The 20,901-nt window shown below is 41.2% G+C and overlaps 1 protein-coding gene across 4 annotated transcripts in view; it reads right to left on the bottom strand.

The window, feature by feature from the left end:
• The window catches only part of sptbn4b (spectrin, beta, non-erythrocytic 4b), a 109,550-nt gene that overhangs the window by 69,129 nt on the left and 19,520 nt on the right, over positions 1–20,901 (bottom strand). For all 4 annotated transcript variants that reach the window (XM_028573908.1, XM_028573910.1, XM_028573909.1 and 1 more), the window contains exons 3-15: positions 19,277–19,434; positions 18,441–18,592; positions 17,683–17,856; positions 10,040–10,131; positions 9,815–9,895; positions 9,352–9,467; positions 9,057–9,169; positions 7,922–8,109; positions 6,605–6,722; positions 5,121–5,279; positions 3,477–3,779; positions 2,999–3,149; positions 1,837–1,973 (exon numbers count right to left, since the gene is read on the bottom strand). In XM_028573908.1, coding sequence (XP_028429709.1) covers positions 1,837–1,973; positions 2,999–3,149; positions 3,477–3,779; positions 5,121–5,279; positions 6,605–6,722; positions 7,922–8,109; positions 9,057–9,169; positions 9,352–9,467; positions 9,815–9,895; positions 10,040–10,131; positions 17,683–17,856; positions 18,441–18,592; positions 19,277–19,421 — 1,929 coding nt within the window. In that variant the 5' untranslated portion in view covers positions 19,422–19,434. The remainder of the gene's footprint in view (positions 1–1,836; positions 1,974–2,998; positions 3,150–3,476; positions 3,780–5,120; positions 5,280–6,604; positions 6,723–7,921; positions 8,110–9,056; positions 9,170–9,351; positions 9,468–9,814; positions 9,896–10,039; positions 10,132–17,682; positions 17,857–18,440; positions 18,593–19,276; positions 19,435–20,901) is intronic.

Below are 20,901 nucleotides of genomic sequence, written 5' to 3'. Positions count from 1 at the left end.
GCTTAATTTGACTAACATTGCGTTTGGTATGACCTGAGCAACTAATCGGATTATAGTTTTTACCTTCTCTCCCAGCCTATTAGAGAGACAGCTGCGTTATTCATAAAAACTGTAGTACAGTATATAGTATATGCTGTTAAACATTAAACAATGGTTGGTCAGCCAGGACGGGTTTGTTCTCACGCAAAGCAACAAAGAACGTTATTATTAAGACAGTATTTCACTGTGTGACTTCTTACGTCTACTAGTTCACTAGGTAGCTTCTGGTTGTGGTTAAGGAGGAAGGTGAAGAGTTGGGGGCAGGGGGTGGCAGGGAGAAATCCCTGCCATCGCTCCACCACCTAGAGGCATACTGGGGTTAAAGGAGCGAACCATCCGACTCCAAGTCCCTCTTGTAAACTTACTGGGTTAAGATGAGTTCTTTTATGGTGAATGAAAGGCTCGATCCAATGAAGTAGGTCATCAAATCAAATCAAAACATTGGCGTCAATGCTGCTGCCAGTTCTGCCATTGTTTATCTTTTTCTTCTTCTTCTAGTCCGTAGAAAGAGCAACGTCGGTAGCTTTTCCTCGTTAGCACCACCACTGTTCAGGAGAAGATGACAACTAGTGTCGCGACCACCTGCGCGGGTATAAATAGTTACAGCGATTCCATGAAGTCACATTTGCACGCGCCAGCTGGGCTGCAGCTACTGTATAAGAGGCTTTAAGGTCTGGTAGGGGTGTTGGATCTGTTTCCCCAGAAGGCCTCACTTGAGGAGGTCTGTTCACCAAGGCAGCGGTGGAAGTGCGTCAGTAATGCCCTGCAGGTAGACCAGCAACCTGTATCTCAAACAGCTAGCTTACTCACTTACCTTATAAAAATGCAGTAATCCTAAACCCTACTCAAGACCTGTATATGTTGTTGCAAAGGCCAGAAATAGAGGCTGTGAGTATAATGGATGAATTAACGCGCATTTAAATATGGGCCTGTCGCGTTTGTGTGGCAGATTGAGGTGCTGAATTACCACAAATCTTACAACCCTGGTCTGTATATCTTTATGAAGGGTGCTTGGTGGCATGGTGGGATTGTCTGTGGCAATAAGGTGCCAGTGTCCATGCAGCTATGTGCATATACTGTTTGTCAAGCTCTGTGTTACTGATTGCCATGTCAAATTCTTGTGTGTCTGCTGATGCATTTGGCGAATAAAGTGATTCTGATTCTGATTGTGATTCAGTGGCCCAGAGTCTGGGTTCAAACCCTGCCCATTTCCAGTAGATGACTTACCATGACTTTGCAGATTTTCACTGTTCTAAGCACAATGACAATAACAATCTACAGTATTCTATTTAAATCAGCTGCAGGTTTGGGATGCTCGATAATTTGGAAATCCAAACACAAAGACTGACGGAGGCGGAGTGAAATGCCGGCTGTCATATAGAGATGGGAGACGCAATAATCATTTAAATATGGGGATAACGACACACATTTTTAGACAGTTTCTCGGAAGGCATTAATAGTGTTGCACTCGGTTGTACACACAAAAAAGATACAGAACCAGTGGTGTTAAGAATAAAAAAAGGGGAGCTTGAGAGAGTTCAAACCCAGCTTACTTTCTCATCTCCACAACCCCGACCAATCACTGGGTGTGAACATTGGAACGATGGTTTTGGAAAGTTACAAAAACTGTAGGACACATCCCCCAATTCCCCAATTTGTGTGGAGGGAGCAGTTTTCCTCAGCTGTTTAAAGCATCCAACAAATACTTCCGATGCGGTATATTGGCCTCTGAACTTGCTTGGAACAAATAACATGACTTTATCCTGCCTTTAGCCTCATCCCATCCACCCATTTTACCTGAAAGAAGGCCCACAGTTGTCTCGACTCCTCAAGCTCATCGCGCCTTTTAGCTGCCAGTTGTTTCAGCTCCTCCAGACAGGAAGAGACATGGTTGACACGGTTACAGATCACCTGTGGGTCACACGGTTGGTAACCTGGGAAACAACAAAATTAGGTTAATTACCATTAAAAAAAGAAACACAGAATAGATACAGCACTTTACAGTTTAACTAACATTCATTACAGTAGTGTACTCTTAGCTGGACTACTTTAAAAAATAATATGAAAAACGTGAACAAAGTGCACTGAGCAGATCTCCTCACTGATATCAAGTCTCGAGGTGAAATACATTTTCACTTGACGAAATGAAATCAATACTGGATCATTGCTTCCTCTTTGTTTTATTTAGTCTGTTTTTGACAGATGACAAGCACCGAGGAACAGTTCAGAAACAATTGTTGCCTCTTCATTACAATTCAAATGAGTCTTATATTTTTTGCCAACATGTACCAAAAGGTCATTTTAAAATGTTGATATTGTAGAGATGTTGTTGTTTTTGTGCACAGCCTGTAGCTCTTATCAATACTTGCTGCCTTTTGTATCATAATATGCATCAAATCTATCTAAATTTGTTTTGTCATTTTTCTAAACATGTTGATTAATGGCCTTTTAAAATACAACTTTATGCTGCATCCTGCAGTGGAATGATTATATATTTTTGGCACTGTTTTTATTTTCTGTTTTTAAGATAATTTTCTGCAGGGCCATTTCAGGCCTTTATTTTTTATAGGACAGCTGAAGACATGAAAGGGAGAGAGAGGGGAAAAGACATGCAGAAAAGGGCCACAGGTCAGAGTTGAACCTGTGGCGGCTGCGTCAAGGAATAAATCTCTATATACGGGCACGCGCTCTGACAGGTGAGCCATACAGCCACCTGACACCGTTTAAAAAATTTGAATCTCAGTGTACAATGCTAATTTGCCTTTACCTGAGATCATTCCTTTAAGGTGATTCTAACCAGATCAATTAAAAACCACATTTCTTTTCATCCCAGCCTTTATTACAGGCAATACAAACTTCAAACTTTGTTAAGACTTTTGTTATCATATGAAGCTAAAGATGACAAAATGACACACTTCACCAGCGCTGTACACAATACACAAGATAGATGTGTGTATACCCTCTATAGTGGTGAATTTGAGTGCAGCGGTGTTGAGTGTCTCGACCCTCTCAGCCTGTACTGCAATGTCGGCTTCCTGCAGGCTGTGTTTCTGCAGCAGGTCGTCCACCTCCAGGAGATGCTTCCCAAAGTCCTTCGACAGAAGCTGGACCTGAGAGAGAGCGGGAGATGACAGGGAACGTGTGATGTCATTATATAAAAGGAGGCCTTTTTTGTCTTCTACTTCCTCATTCAATTATTCTCTCTTCCCTCTTCCTATATTCCCCTTGTCTTCATCTCCATTGATGAATCAAAAGCGAGCAATCATACTTTGACTCTCTGTCTTTCTGGATCTCCCCCATTTCTATTTTTCAATCTTCAAACCATGTAGACCCTCTTTAACCTTCTCCACTATTTCTTTCCTCTGTCTTTATTTAACTACTGAATATAGTGGAGTCTCTCTCTCTCTCTCTCTTACACACAGCCTCCAGTACAGCACCTGTGTGTCCTCCATCCAGTCGATCATGTAGACCATGTCCTGAAAAGTCTTCTGCAGGGCCAGGTTCTTCTCCAGCCGGGTCCTCCTCCCAGCCACCAGCTCCTTCAGCAGACTCCACTGGCCCAGAATGTTCTCCTTACGTGCCAAGATACGCCGAATGTCGTAGTATCCTTCTGTCTCCATCTCTGCAGCAAGTTCCACCACCACGCCAATTCGCTCTTCATACGAGGCTATGTCTGCCTCGATGGCCTCGTGTTTCTTCATTGCCGCCTCGACTGCTGGTAGGTCATAGCCAAAATTGTCCTGTAGGCCGAGAGCAGAAAAAATCGAAAGAAAAATGTGTAAGGTGTGCCGCTGAGGCAAAGAGAGTGGGGAGACAAAGGGGGGAGGAGTGAAAAGAGAGAGTGAAAGAACACTAATCTAAAGAAGATTAACCACTGAAACTATGACGACCAAAGGCTAACTGATTTGCACACAGCAGTACAGGACTTGACATACTGTATATGCACAGGTTGATTCTCCAGCCTTTGAATTCATCTGAATGCAACAATATTCTCTATTGCAGGCCTACTTTGTAAATTTAGACTGATATAGGGCATGTACTTCACATGAAAAGTTGTACAGCTTTTTTTATCACAATCTCAATAAAACATCTAGATCCTATTTATACATTTATAGTTTTCATTTCCAAAGTTAAACCGCTGGACAAAAGATGTCTCCTACTTCAAAAAAGAGGCGAAGATGCAAAGCACTGAGTCTTGAGTATAATAAGAAGCCTTTAATATTACATGACATCAACGCGTTTCAGCAGAAAGCCTTCGCCTACCTAGGGCCCTATTTTAACGATCTAAGCCCACGGCGTGAAGCGCATGGCGCAGGTGTGTTTAGGGCGTGTCCTGTTGCGCTTCCTGTACGCTGTGCATAAGCCTAGGCGCTTTTTACTAATTTGCTGTTAAAATAACAATGAAATGTTGCGCTATTGACTTTAGACCAGGTTTTTGTTGGTCAATGGCACGACCACTTCCCGCTGCCTCAAGATAGCAATACGCCAAGAATGCACCTGAACACACCTCCATGTAAGACCAGCACGCCCATGGGTGCAAAGATGGGCGCAGGTGCATTTGCTATTTAAACGACGTGGGCGCTGGACGGGAAATTGACAACTGAGTCGGTCTTAAACTAGCAAAGACACTTGCGTCGGGCTTTGCGCTGCGCCGGGTGCAAGATAGGACCCTTAAGTGGCAAAAGGCATGACACAAATGGGTTTAATGTGTGTCAAAGTGTATGTTGCATTTAGATTAGTTGTGATGTCTTATGTGCATGTCTTAAACACACAGTAAAAGTGAGCACAGAGAAACTTTCCCCCTGTAGCAGATGAGTTTGAAAACAGCCTTTTAATGCCAAGCTGTGCACAGTGAAAACATCCAGGTGAAGCGACAGTAAGAACTGTGCAGGTACTTTCGTTTCACTGATAAAGTTAAATTGAGCTGGTATTTATCATCTTATCACTAAGCATGCAGGACTTGACTTTCCAGAAAAAAAGAAAAGAAAAATAGTTTGCATAAAACATATTATTTTGCATGTTACAAAGGGGACTACAACTAGAAGAAGCATGTTTATAACCCAGCTGCATAAGGTCCCTACCTGCGATACAAGCCTCTGGTTCTCATTGAGCCAGGCTTGTCTCATGGTGGTTTTGTGGTCAAAGCACTGAGCCAGCAGCTCTAACTTCTCCTGACGAATCAGCTCCTTGCGCAGAGCCACACCCCTCTCATGTTCAGCCTTCTCCAGCCTCTCCCAGGCCTGGACAGAAAATGAAAAATAAATAAAATAAACAGTTTAATAGTGGTGATCTAATTGAGAAAACAAAGTAATGAAACCAAAAACTTAAATTAAACCCGTCAATGTGAAGTGAAAACCTTTGAAGAAGGTGCAGGTTTTCCTCTAACTGTTAAAGAGTGCTGGCGATGGTTTTAATCGATCAATAAGAGTTATTCGTTATTTATTTAAGGGGCCACCGGAGGAGCTTTGGGACCTTTAGTCAAAATAGACATGACCCTCCCTTCATCAGCAATACATTTTGGATGACCCTCCAACATGATTGGGGGAAAAAGGATGACCCTCGCCATCAATTTATTGTACTGATTTGCACTTGGCAAAGCTGTGCAGATTTCCATATTTTTTTTACAGGTACAAAAAAGATGGCTAAACGGCTGCATTCTCATCTGACGCATCACACTCCTCTGTTATGGAGTGGTGGCCATTTCAGTAGATTTACTCACTAACGTTGTGGAAACACAATAAGCAAGGAAACTAAATGCACACTTCCTGCGTTACTTCAAATACTAAGTTACTCATGTAGTAAACTAGTATTCACATGAAATAAAACAATAAAACATTGAGACCATTCAGCAAAGCACACTGGGTAATTCAACACTGGTTGCTGCCGAAGCTGAACATTATCCAAAACTCCATTTCTCAGACGAGCTTAAATTTGGGAGCTAGCATGCTACCACTCCTTCCTTCTCAAATTGTTTGCACAATTTCACAAATAATAATTGGGACCGAAAGGATATACCTCCTGTCTCATGCCTTCCCAGCTGCCGGCTGGTGCTATCTGCGGCGTGAGTTACGGCTTTTCAAAATAAAAGCTTGCGTCTGGTCAGCTATGTTTTCGTACAGTGTTTTGGAATGTTTTTGAACTAAACAGTACAGGATTTATTCAGTTTGGGAAATCCCAGGGTCTGAAAGCTACAGGTCTGGCTGACTAAATAGGGAGGGACCCATCTGCTAGCGATAGGGGCCGAGACTGAGAGAGCTACATGGAGCTAAATGGATAAATATGCACCAAACAACCCACTTTGAAATGTTGCTCTTCTCATGAATACAAAAGTTGGGAGACCCTCCCCTGTAGACTAAAAAAAATGTGTTGACCATCCCATCAACAAAGAATAAAAACACATGACCCTCCCCTATTTTCCTCCGGTGGTCCATTCCATAAATACCGAACGGTCCCTAACTCGCTGATGCAGTTGCAGTTGCCACTTTGTTTAGTGAAAAGGTGAAAATACTGTAAAATACTGTACTGTGTATAAAAGAAAACCAATGGCAGCAGGTGGATGTATGACCTTGTTGATGTCTGAGATGAGCTTCCCATCATGAGGCACATAGGGTTTCTGGTTGTTGGCTCTAAGCTTGCTTTGGATGGTGAACAGAAGGACCTCGAGATTCCCCTTCTCCTGAAACCTGAGCGAGAAACAGAAAACTTCAGTTTGTGTTACTGTTTCACAACATGGCCTCTTCTCTCTCAATAGTCCCCTCCTGTGTAGGACACGCTGAAAGTAGCAACTTTGTTAAAAAAAAAAAAAACTCAGCCACCAAAGTTGGTCAGGGTTTCAGTGTCTTGCTCAAGGACACGTTAACAGCATGACAACCTGCTCACAGGGAGGTCTGACGACTGTTCTCGCTCCGCTACCCTGCTGCCCGGTGTCATGGCCATTCATCACTCTGAGGGAATCTACTGTATGAACAGCTGGGTGTTTAATACAGCTTCAAACCAATATATGGTGACATATTCTGAAAACATGCATTGTCAATTTCGTGGTAACTAACCTATTCTGAGAAGCATGTCATCTATGGCTGGAATTCTTGATTTATCTGCTTATTGTTCTCTGGATGAATCAATTCTTTTGTCTATAAATTGTCAGTACAATAATGCCCATTATAATTACCCAGAGCTTAAGGTGATGCCTGCTTGTTGTATCTGACCAACAATCCAAAACCTTAAGATATTCAGTTTATTATCATACATCAAAGCAAAGCAGCAAATCCTCACATTGGACAGGCTGGAACCAGTCAATTTGGGGCATTTTTGGAAAAATGACTAACGATGATAAAAAAAAAAGATATCTGCTGATCAGATGGAAGTCATACAGTAATTAAAGTTTTACATGTTTCAGCTTCAGTTGAAAAAGTACACAGTTCTCTATTTTGAATTATGTTTTCACACATTTTTCTGATCATGCCGCCATAAAGGCCAGTTTTTAACCAATTTGTACTGTTGTTGAATGATTAAACAACATAACATAAGGGCTGCAAATAATGATTATTTTTTTTTCCCATTAATTGATTAATCAAGAAAAGACACAAATTCACAAATTTCAGAAGCGGGAAATCCGTTAATGTTGTAGTTGATACACTTCTATGCATCGACTTACGGATTCATTGAATTAGTTTGTAGCTACAATCATCATCATCTTGAACCACAATCAGTGGTCAGAATAGAGCACATCAACCAAAAGTTGCCAGTAGTATTCACGAGCAGTGTGTTAATGCTCTTCAGTATAGGGCATGCATGAGTAGGCTACTTATGTTTGTGTGTGCTGTGTAATAAATGACTGGTAATGGTATTTCAAGATGCCATTTTAAAAATCCACAAAACGTACTTGATGGGCTTCTCTATTGTGCAGTAGGTTGTGAAGGCCTGCAGCTGCTGCTGAACTCCGGTCAGCGAGTTGGCAAACTTCTGGTTGCTAATCACCGCGATGGTCTTTTCTATCCAGTCCAGCAGGTCTGACGCCAGAGCCTCATAGCGGTTGATGATCTTCTCTGCCTCAATACAGTTGTCTAGTACCTGAGTCAGACAGACGGAGGAAGATAAAGAGAGAGCGAATGGGATACAGAGTTAAGAAAAAAGCAGACACTGGAAGATAGAGATACACAGTGATAGAAAGAATGTTTTTACATTTCTCCCTTTTCGTGAGCCCCCGCAAATTTTGATGAATTGTTACTTGTGTCTAGTAGGGGTGCATGATATATCGACTCAATATCGTTACCGTGCCACTTGCACATGTTGGTGCACGTCAGCACACGGGTCCACTACGTGACAAACCCTATAGAGCGTACCACGTGAAGTGTGTGCATATTTTGACAGAGTGACAGTGTAAGTGACATATCCCGACACCGGATAAGCGGACGAAGATGGATGGATGGATGGACAGTGTAAGTGAAGAAATGGATAGAGACAACAAAACGGAACGAATCAGAGAAGGGAAAGAAAAGAAAGAACCTAAAGAGAGAGCGAAGGGAGTCAGTGGAGCAAAAGAAAGAACACAAAAGTAAGAAAATGAGTGTTGCTCAGGGAGAAGACAAAATAACAGAGACTGAACAGGAAACTTTAGTTGCCAAAAGTAATCCCATCCCGCATCTATTTCTCACTGGTATCTATCCCGCAACTTTATAAACATATGAGGCAGGTGTTTATATGAGGCAGAGTTTGGAGTCGGATATATTGAATATTTTTCATCCACGACCGACCTGTGGTCCAGCTGCACAACGGAGCCGTACATAAGTCTCAGTGTGCACTATATTGTTGTGAATCTATTTTCCCGTAACTTTTGTAATTTTACATATGTTTAAAAATATCAAAATTAATATCGATATCGCAATATTCATAATCGATATCGCAATATCACATTTTGTCAATATCATGCAACCCTACTAGCTAGCAAACACCGCTTTCCCTTCACCTTTCATAGAATGTCTATGTGTGTGTGTATCTGCACGTGTGTAATTCGTTACCTTGCCAACCCTCTTGCCCTCCACAATAAGAGCCTTCATCTTGGAGAAGTAGTGGTAGTAGGAGACCACATAAGTGATGATGGACTTTTCGTCTGGGTTCTCTGTGTTTACATCTGCACCGAAGGAATGTGGAGGAGACAGAGATAAGAGGAGTTAACTGCTTGACTTTAGGTGGAGGCACACCGTTATTATTTATCTCAGTGAGTAAAATAGCAAAAGAAAAATCACTCTTATGGCATGGTTATGGATATTTCTGTATGTAATTTGGACAACAAAACGAGACAAACATTCGTACCCTCGGGGTCCAGGAGCTTGGTGAGGCCCAGGTGCTGCTCAGCGATGTTGAAGGCTTGCTGGAGGTTGTGAGTTGCATTGGACCGCGTCAGCTTGTGGAACTCAATCAGGTCAGGTCTGGAGGGCACAAGATGATGAGACAGAATGTGTCATGTTTGTATGACTCTGATGATCCTAAATCAGTCTAAATCCATCACACAACTTAGTTTAAACTTTATCTTTGTCTGTTTATCTACTGTAAATAAGTTTGTATGTATTTTGTTTTTAATCATGTTTTTACATCAAAATCCTATTATTTTAATTCGTGGAAAACTGAGAAAATAAAACAATTCCGGTTTTGTTTTTTTTAAACGCAGTAACGTTGCAAACACTGTTTTCTACTTGCTGCTGTCATCATGTAAAACTTGCAGCTTCCCAATTCTAAACATGCTAGCATAGTGGGGAGCATTAAGATTTCAAACTACCTGTGTCTGTGTATGAGGGCGTTAAAGGCGAGGCCGTCTCTCCAGCAGGTGGTGAAGTTCTGGATGTTGACCTCAGGGTACCTAGAGCACAGAGACATCTTTACATGTAAACCAAGGAGCACCAACGTACTAACACTAAAATACCCACTAAGTAAATTACGTGAATGATCACGGAATTCACAGTTGCAGCTTACAGTTTCCTGTATTATTTATTTGACTGCTCACCCTGCCGTCTTCATCTGGCACCAGAGCAGCAGGGCATCCTTGGCAGAGCGAGTTTCTCTGTTGTCCTCTGTCTCTATTTTGATCACCTGAATCTGAACAAGAACACAACAAAGCAACCGTTTAGCGTTTGTTTTGGGAGAGACATTGTGCCATGGACCCTAAACCTTCTGTGTCACAGACCAGATACATGCGCTGCATATATATATATATATATATATAAAATATGCATATATGCATTTTTGGGTCTTTTTCCTTTATTAGACAGTGACAGTAAATAGACAGGAAAGGGGGAGTGAGATGCGGGGTGACAGGCAGCAAAGGGTAGCAGGTCGGATTCGAACCCACGCCGCTGCAAAGGACTCAGCCTAGATGGGGCAAACGCTCTTACTGGGTGAGCTAGAGGCTGCCCCCTGTGCTGCTTTCTTTTTGGGAACACACATTCACATTTTAGGTAATTCCCTGTGTCTACTGGTGTGTTGTTTAGCAAACAGAGTAACCGAGGCTGTGTCCAAAAACACTTGCTATTTACTTTATAGTACACTATAACTGTGTCTGACATTTTATTTGAGTGTCAACCTTTTTAGTGTAAATTTATGCACCTCCCATAATGGCGGAAAAAATTTAGTACACTATCTTTTAGTCCTGCAACACTACACCTTTCAATGAATGCTGATTGTTTAGTGTCCAGAATCTCAATTTACCTCTGACTATTTACCTCATAACTACAGTATTATGTAGGTAGGGAGCAGTGAATGAGTGAATGAAGGAGTGATTATGGGCACAGCCTGAATGACAGAGGCATGTTGTCATGCTCCAATTCAGAGTCAGATCATTTGTATTTATTATATGGCTATAATAACTATGAAGCTTAAAAGATCGTGAGCAGTAATTAGATCCGTGATTAAAAGTAAAGTAACCATGTTTAAATTGCTCATATTATGCCCATTTTCAGGTTCATAATTGTATTTAGAGGTTGTACCAGAATAGGTTTACATGGTTTAATTTGTCACAAACACCATATTTATGTTGTACTGCACATTGCTGCAGCTCCTCTTTTCACCCTGTGTGTTGAGCTCTCTGTTTTAGCTACAGAGTGAGGCATCTCACTTCTGTTCCATCTTTAGCAGCTAGGTGAGCATTATAACGTGTGTTACAAAGTGATGCACGTTTGTCTCTGAAGTAAAGGCTGGACTACAATAGAGCTGTTTGGAGCAATGGTGAACAGTGTTTTCTGTTGGAGATGGTAAGTGCCTTTGGGGTGGAATTTGGGCTTTTTCACTTTGTAAACCTATAACATGCACAAAAAAGACATATAAGACAATAATATAAAGGGAAAAAGCCAAAAAGCATAATATGAGCACTTTAAGATTTGTTTAACCATGACAAAGTTTGTCACCCACTTCAGTCCTGCCCACAAATGCTCTGATTGGCTCAGGGGTTTCTCCAACCGGGGGATACAGCCACAAGAGCAACACCAGCCCTAATTGAATCACTTGTTAAAAAAAATTTAAAAAACTCAGGTGGCAACTTAGACTTCTGGAAGCAGTCAAGAGCAAAGGTCAGAGCCACATTGCCCTGACAGTATTCCTGAAACCTCAACGGAACACACACACTGTGAGAGAGACTTAAAGGTCCAATGTGTAGGAATTTCTCCCATCTAGCGTTGAGATCATACGTATATTGCAATCAACTCTCTCGTACCACGCAGTTCAAAGTATGTATTACAGCTACGGTAGCCTTTCTGCGTTTTTCTGATATCCTTTTTCTTTTCTGGGTGAAGAAGAAGTTTGAAATTGTTGGATTTTGAATACATGTGGTCCTCCATGTTTCCTTCTTCAAACTTGCCGTGGCCGGGAAGCAACGATATCCATTAGCAGCATTAGCAGCACCTGTGAGTTTATCATGTGACAGCAAAAACACGAAAGGCGGAGCAGTTTGTCCTGTATGTCCCTTACCAGCTAACGTATTTCATGATGGCGCATGAATATGGAGCGTCTACCCCAGTTCATGCAAACGGAAATGTAACATTTCAAACCAATAGGAACACTTGGAATCAATGGTGGAGGTAAATATTCATGAAAAAGGACAAATTTGTGAACTGGCAACACAAATTTTGAGAATGAACAACTAAAAATGTTACACACTGGACCTTTAACAGTAAAAACAGACAAGAGCAATAAGAGCAGAGGATTTCAGTGCAAAGAAGTGCAGAGCCATTATAACGCCTGATGATAGGTGACAGTGACAGCCATTCAACCAATAACATCACAGTGACATGATCCAAGGTAATTGGGGACATCACACCCTGGAATCAGCTGCTACCCACACACACACACACACACACACACACACACACACACACACACACACACACACACCTACACGTAAAAGCAGACACACAAACACAACGCCTATGCATGAACACACATACAAAAAGATGAACACATGTACACAAATGCTCACCAATAGAGACCAGATTAGGTTTGTGATTACACTAAAATCATCTGTCTCTTTATCCTGAGAGGATATCACAATTTTAAACTAGCATTGGATGTTATTTTTGCAGCAAATACATTATAACGGAAATATAAACATTGCATTAACTACTGTAAAGATCTGAATATGGAAAAAAAAAAAACTGATATTGTATATCATTGTATCCTAAATATTCTTTTTGGAAGCAAGCTGTTTTTAAAGCATCACTATAGGTTGGAACTTGTGAGCTATTAGTATTTGCCATTATTTTTGAGATACAGATGTATTTTAATGATTAATCAGTATGTCCAACAAATAATCAACGGAATGATGATTAAAAATCTAACAGTTAGCTGCTGTCCTAGCCGGAGAAAACGTGAGGAAAACACAGAAAATAATATTGCAGTGTTGTTTAACATAGAAAAGTAGTTCTAAATTGAACATTTTAGTTGAATTCACACTTCAACACGAGTCCTATAGTTTGTCTATTACGTACTATTATGTACAGTGTGTCTGCTGTAAACCAACTAAAAAAGGGTAAGAACAAGAGTAGGGTAAAACAACATTGTTAAAATAATGTACCAGATAAACCCACAGGGGAATGTATAAAATCATCAAGCATCTTAACCATGTCACAACATTACATTATGATGTGCATTCAGTAAAAATCTGAATCGATATATCTGGTCAAATTTACAGTAAAGCCACATCAATGAGTCTCAATTCAGACTCTGTAAACAGCAAGTGAGCTGGCAGTGTTTTAGGTAAGGAAACACACACGCACACGCGCACACACACACACACACACACACACACACACACACACACACACACACACACACACACACACACACACACACCGCACTGAAGGACATTCAGCCAACCATATACAACATTAATTGAAGTCCCTGCAAATAATAACAGTCTGTTATTATGTGTGAATGGTTCTGTAAATACATTAGGATTACCTCTTCCTTTGCCTGTCAATCCTCTCCCTTCTTTCCTCTCTCTCCCTCTCTCTCCCTCTCTTTCTGTCTGGCTCACTCTTTCCGCCTGTGTGCAGTTACTGCAGTGGTTTGGCCCTACCTGCTGACTGGACAAAGCAAACTCTCACTTTCACCACAGAGGAAGGGAGGAAAGCGGAAAAGAACTGGAGAAGAGGAGAGTCAAAGTGCAAGAGGGAAAGATAACATACTCTACAGAGACAAACCATGGACAATTATCCATCCTACTGACATTATTCTTAGCACTTAAATGTTAAATGTTTAAATGTTGTTAAATTAAGTTATTGACCTTATGAACTGCCGTCAGATTTGGAATCGAGGCTCAGGCAGTTTCAGCCAATTGAGTAATGGCAAAAATCCCAGGTCTGGTTCACAAGCAAACTACAAAACCAACTTGTTTCCCAAATGTACTGTGTATTTTAAAATGTAATGTGTTCCATATGCAGCCAAGTCACATTAGTGCCTTCACATTAGTTGCAGATTAATTTGCAAAAACATTTCCAAAATTAATCTGATTCATAAATCTAATTTTGAATGTCTTTGTGTGCTGTGCAGCTAGTGTCATTATTTAATGTATTCATAATCAGTTAGCAGCTTTACTCTGTTCAAATCCCAATATTTAATCTCTCTACATGGTCCCTTAGAATTTGTTTTCATTTCTGTTTTGTCCCCTTAAATTAAAAGGGTTTTTGCAAGGTTGGAATTCTAAAAACAATTTATGTTTTTTTTAGGTTACACAAGTTACATGCCTGTTTAAATAATGGCAAATAAAGGAGGTGTGTGAAAAGGCTTACATGCTAATAATCAGTAGGAATGGCAGTAGCCTAAAGAAGACAAATAATAAGGACAACAATAAAGAGTGTGGTTTACTGTATGAAAACTGAAGAACCTGATTTCTATTTTCAATCCAAAAGTAATCCCTCTCAATCATCACTAAGAAGTATGTAGTGGTGCATGAAGCTCTGCATTCACTTATAATCCAGCAATGTGGCACCTTCCCGCGGAGGTGTGGGTGTGTTTATTTGTGCTTTAGAACATAATCGCTGTAAAACAATTGAGAAAAGAGCCTTCTATTCCTCGGATTACTGCTTTGTACGGTGCTCCCTCTCTTCATTCACTCTCTAGCTCGCTTGACCACCACTGCGCTCTCTCTCTCTCTGGCCGTTGAGCCAGGGCCAACTTTGATTGGTGTGTTTACAAACAGTAAAGCCATAATCACTACATCATTCTTTTTTTTAAGATTATTTTTTGGACATTTTAGGCTTTTATTATGCAGGACAGCTAAAGATGTGAAAGGGGAGAGAGGGGGCGAACGACATGTAGCAAAGGGCTGCAGGTCGGAGCTGTACCTGGGGCTGCTGCGACAAGGACTGAGCATTTTTACATAGGGGCGCACGCTCCACCACGTGAGCTATCCAGGCGCCCCACTCACTACATAGTCTGTCTTTGATCATTAGAAACGTGACATTGACTAAAGATCACGGTTAGGCCCCACCCGCTGCTTATTTAGCACAACACCGATGCTCGTGGTTTCCCATCAGCCAACCATCCTTTCCCCCTATACTCACTTCTTTCATAATTACTCTCTCTGTTCCACACACACACACACACACACACACACACACACACACACACACACACACACACACACACACACTAACACCAGTCTTCCGCACTACTCGTCTTTCTCAGCGCATGCAAAATTGAAGAGGCCATCGACTGGTGGCCCTTTAGAGCAGTAGAGCAGACGACAGCCAAGCTCGCAGCTAATGGTGGCAGAGCTTGTAGTCAGCTAACACTACTGTAGCTCAAACTGTACAGTTACATATGCTAAGCTGGACTCAAAACACAACAAAAACCAGCAACTAACAGGTGATACCTTATTAACAAGTGTGCTATCAAGACTGTTTCTGCTTTCTTAAGCATCGCTGTACTACAGCTATTAAATAATTATGTGGAGCATATTTCTAAACTGTGTTTTTCTACACAGTCTACTTAACTAATTACCTAACAACATGTCATTCAGCTTAAACACTGAAACTTGACTTACTTTGATACAATACTGTTGTGGGAAATTTAGATGGCAAGGACAAAAAAAAAACCAACACATTTTACACACGTGATATGCAAGCTGTGATTTTACGATTACAAAAATAAAGACCACAAACTCTGCCATGCACACATACACGTGAATAATGACCACCATGAACTAGGCTTTAGCAGTGGACATTATATTGCAATTATATTGCACACACAGAACATTCATCCTCTTTGCCTCACTAGCCTGGCTGTCAGAGGGTCTCGACATACTAAGGCCTACGTCTACTAGTAGTGCTGTAAAATGTGATTTGTGGTAGGTCGCCAGCCCTAGCATGACAATACTGAGTCCCAGGAGACAGCTACTTGGCACCTGTGCACCGTAAATGTTACAGAAGGGTCTGAATAATGCTAAACAAGCATTTTGTGCCAAAGCCACGGTGTAGCACTGAAGCATAATAAAGAGGAGCTGTGGGCTTCTGCTGTACTTACATGGCAGGAATTGCTCCTGTATCACTGCTGCTTTGGCCTGGAAACCAGTGTGTGTATGTATGTGTGTGTGTGTGTGTTGTGTGTGTGTATGTAAGAGAGCAAGTGCAGTGTGGGCACGTGTGTGTGTGTGTGTGCGTCCTTGTTGAAGAGCAGACTGGAAGGCGACTGCTACCTCTAGGCCGCTGAGCCCTGAGTGACATTCAGGCTCTATCCACCAAACACTGCTGTCGCTGTCGCACACTGATGATGCGGCAGTTGTGACATCCTCCCCCAAACAGAACCGCTGGCAGCTCATCCTAAACAAAGCCACTGCTGATTACAGCATCCTTTTGCTTCACTAAGTGGCACGGAAACATGTGCCAGCATCTCGGTGCACTTATGGGAAGAATCAAATCATTAAAAACATCAGTCAATAATTTTGCCTTTTTTTCTAGTGTACTTTTACAAAGTATTAGCTAGAAAGACCTTTGTGATACTGCGGACATCATATCTCAAGACACTTGACTACAGATAGAGTAGGTCTAGACCACACTCTATAATTTACAAAAACCCAACGATACCTCCAAGAGCATGCATTTGGTGTGTCACAAGGAAAAACTAACTTTTAACAGGCAGAAACCTCAGATAGAACCTGGCTCTTGGTGGAGCAGCCATCTGCCGCGACCAGATATCAGGTCACTACTAGGCTTAATGTTATTATCCTTAAGATCTTCATGCGGTCTACATGTCCAAGTATCCTTGGGCAAGAACCCTGAATTCCTCCCGATGCATAACTATTAGTGTGTGAATAAAGGTCGCTTTGGATAAAAGTGTCAGCTAAATGTAATGTAATAATTACCTCATTATTGTAGTTTTCAGTTAATGGTTGAAGTCCGCTATTTAAGCACTTGATTCAAATTGTCTTCACACACACAAGAGAGTCACAGGAAACAATGTAGTATGTAATCCAGTTTTCACTCTTGTAGTGCCGAATCAGAGCTGTATTAAGTTACTGCAAATGCAAACTGAACATTTCTGCCTGGTGCTGCTTCACATTGGACTGGCTTTGATTGTAAAGCAATCACAAGAAACTCACTTACTGTAATCTACAAAACTAAATACGACATGGTCAGTTTCAGCATTTTTTGAGTGAGGATCAGTAATAAATATTGCAGGGAGTCATGTAACGACAATGACCAACCACAGTGAGCTTTTAGATAAAGAGCTGTAGACAACAGGCTGCAGATCTCCGACTCCTCAGCAAGGGAACCAACTGTACCACTGTGTCCTGCTGTTGTGTGAAAAACTTCCTGGCGGTGTGCGCAGCATGAACTCAGATCGCGGCTGCAATTGCAGTGACAGCGTGAGTTTGTTTGGTTGCCCTGTAAAAAGATACACCAGCTCCTCTTCTGTTGTATTTCTGACAAAGTAGCTTTTCAAGGAGTGTTTGCCGTACTGTTAAACCACACTTGCCATTAGCACAGTAACCCTGTGTGTGTCACCAAACTGATAGCTCTTAGGTCAAGACACCTGGCCATGACTCCACCAAATGCAAGAGACATCTCCCAAATCTAACTACTGCATCATTGAGCTGTGATCAAATGCCATACAATAATCTTACCAATACTTATGTGTTTTACATGAGTTTGTGTTTACCTGGAAGCGTAGGATGATGGTCCACATAAGGCCCAGGGTGAGACGGTGGTTTCCATCCACAATGTCATGGGAACCAACATTTTCCAGGTGAACTCTCTGCTCTTTAAGGAACTGGAGGGCTTTGTCAACATTCTCCAGGCAGTGAATCCGCATACGACCCCGTGTGGGCCTTGGCTGGGGAAAATCACAGGGATTATAAACATACATGCCAAAAAACATAACGCTGCCATCAATTGTAAACTGTAAAAACAGGACTAGAGCTAAAATTATGGGAATGTTACGAGAAAAAAAAAAAAAAGAGAATGAAAGGTTCAGGGACAAATCATTTTTCACATTTCTCCTCCTCAGTGAAGTAAATGAGACAGCTAATGGACAACTACAGTACATCAGAAGATCCAGTTTGACTAATGTAGAAAAATGTGCTCCACAGAAATGCTTTCATCAGTAAATCTGTTCCACTTGACACCAAGTGTTTACACTCGCTGCAGGTTTAAAAAAATCAGAAATGACCAAAACATTACCAAATAAGTGTACATAGAAACTATAAACGACTCATTCTTGACAAATGGCAAAAGAGCTGTGTGTGCGTGCGCACATTTCAATAATGTCAGGCTGTAAACAGGTTCGGGCTTTTAAAAAGCTGTCAATCAAAATGTACTTGTCGGGCTCGGGCCGATTTCTGTTGGGCTCGTGCCTTGTCGGGCCTAACTTTTAAGGCCCGGTTACAGCTCTGTGTGTGTGTGTGTGTGTGTTCCCACCAGCAGCTCTCCACTGAGGACCTCCAGCAGTCTGGTGAGCATGTATCCATCCCTCAGGTCGTTGTAGAGGTCCGCTATGCGACAGGACACTCTGGCCAGATGGGAGTTAACCCACTTGGTAAAAGTCTTCTTCTGAACCGCATCTCGCTCATCTGAGGAAAATAAGAGAATCAGCGTTAGGTCAAAGGAAAGGGGAACGGGAACAACAATTGCTCTCTGCTGAATGAGACATCTTGGATAATATCTAGTAAAATATTAAATACATAGCTAACACTAGCATTAAATCTAATCGTGCTTATCCTGTGAGATGCGTTACCTGATGAGACTTTTTAAAATATGATGTGCAGGATTAATTTTCAATTTAGCACTTCTTACCTATTAAAACTAGTGTTAGAGGATTTGTAGGGTCAAACAAGACAAGCCATCAACTTAAAATATTGTTCTTTTATCTTTTTAGAAAAAAAATCAAGCCTTTAAGTCATAATAAAACAATTAAAAAGAAGACCTTTTTAAAAAAAATTCAAAACAGCAAAGAATCAACACAATGCACATGATGTAGGTGTATTAATACTAGTGCTCCACGATATATAATAAATATATAAATATCTAATTGCGATTATTTTGACTGATATTGCGACAGCGATATGATTCACGATATTGGAGGGAATGATAAATGTTGTATCATTATTCTCATTTTCATTGAAAAGTATTAAAATTAAAAATGTAAATGATTATAGTGTGATTTTTACGAGGATCTGTACCAAACAAAGTATAGTGTGTGTGTGTGTGTGTGTGTGATTGTATGGATTTGAGTAAGCATGTGCGCGAGCTCTGACCTGCCAGGGCCTTGATGCGGGAGCACTCGAACAGCTTGGAGCTGGTACACTCCGTTTCCCAGAATCCCGAGCTGCTTGGTCGGTTGTTGTTGTTGAGCTGGCGCTGGGCTTCCGCGTTGTCCAGGTCTGGGGAGGCATTAGCCATCGCGCCCGACGCCCTGCAACACACAGACACAGAAACACAGGTGTGTGTGTGTATATATATATATATATATATATATATATATATATAAATATAACAGTCGACATTTCCATTTTCCATTTCCAGGTGTGTGTGTGCTTCCTGTATGGGCTCACATATGGCATTTCTCCCTGTTCATTCAACTCTCACTGTCTGTGTATGTGTGTGTGTGTGTGTGTGTGTAAAAGCAACACTCTGACTGTACGAGAGATTCCCACCGTGTTTTCATTTGACATGACACCAAAGACTCAACACCACATTAAAGCATTGCGTTGCAGCGTGGAGCGTCCTGTGTGGGTCCCTGGAAGTGTTACTGTCTTTCTTGGTGTTTGGTGTTTTAAGCCCCCAACGTCGTCTTCCAGGAAGCGCTGCCCGGAAGGCACTAGGATTAGGCAATGGTTACGGTTAGGGTTAGGTGCCTTGAAGTCGACGTTGCGCCACGTCGGGCTACATACTTCTATTTTGACGTTTTTCTGTCTGGAGAAGTCATGTGATGCAGCCTAACATCACACAGTGTGTCATCACCATAGAAATACACACACAAAGATCCCAGTTTTAAATATCTGTACATATTTATGTCTGATGTAAAATTTTAGTGTCTTTACATTTTTATTAGAATATACTTTTTGTTTCATATTGTTTAAGCATACAAATAGATTTATATAATGATATAAACCCATCCTAATATTGTGTTAATGTACATATAACTGTTTATTGTGTTTTGTCTGATGCTTTGGCAACATTGTTAAAAGAAACATTCATGCCAATAAAGCCCCTTGAATTTAATTTAATTGAATTGAATTGATAAGGAACATATTCTATGGTATGTGTTGGTACACAATCCGTTCTGCACATGCGCAAAATGTTCTCGCATGTGCTGTTGTACGAGGATTTACGACACTGCACGATCTGTTCCACGCTTCCGGTCGACAGCCAAGCTAACGTTAGTTTAGCTAACAGCTAATTCGGCTAATCTCTACCTGAGACAGCATGTAATAAATTTAAAAGACCCTCAAAATAAAACTTGAAAATAAACGTTAACATATATAACAGCTGTTACATTAGTTCTACTTTACTTGTGCTCATTTAAAATACAATCACTCAATATTTGTCTTTATTGTTATTACTGTAAAGTCTTAATGTAGCTGTAGCCTGCTTTTCCCATTAAGTTTGACTTAACGTTATTTTAGACTGAATCTAGCTGTCAGCTAGCGGTTAGCCAAATTAGCTGTTAGCTAAACTAACGTTAGCTTCCCGGTGGAGGCTAGCCATAGGCTAGCGTGGAACAGATCGTGCAGGTCGTATCCTCGGTAAAACAATATTATCTTGTGCATGTGTAGAACGGATCGTGTACCGATAATATGTTCTATGGTCATCCCATTCTGGAACTTGTCGTGCAGAGTGACATCACACAGTGTGACATACTCTAAAGCTGTGATGGTAT

Source organism: Perca flavescens, chromosome 3 (genome assembly GCF_004354835.1).
Source record: "Perca flavescens isolate YP-PL-M2 chromosome 3, PFLA_1.0, whole genome shotgun sequence".
NCBI lineage: Eukaryota > Metazoa > Chordata > Actinopteri > Perciformes > Percidae > Perca > Perca flavescens.
Note: the sequence above shows the minus strand (reverse complement) of the source record. Positions and strands in the feature narration are given on the sequence as shown.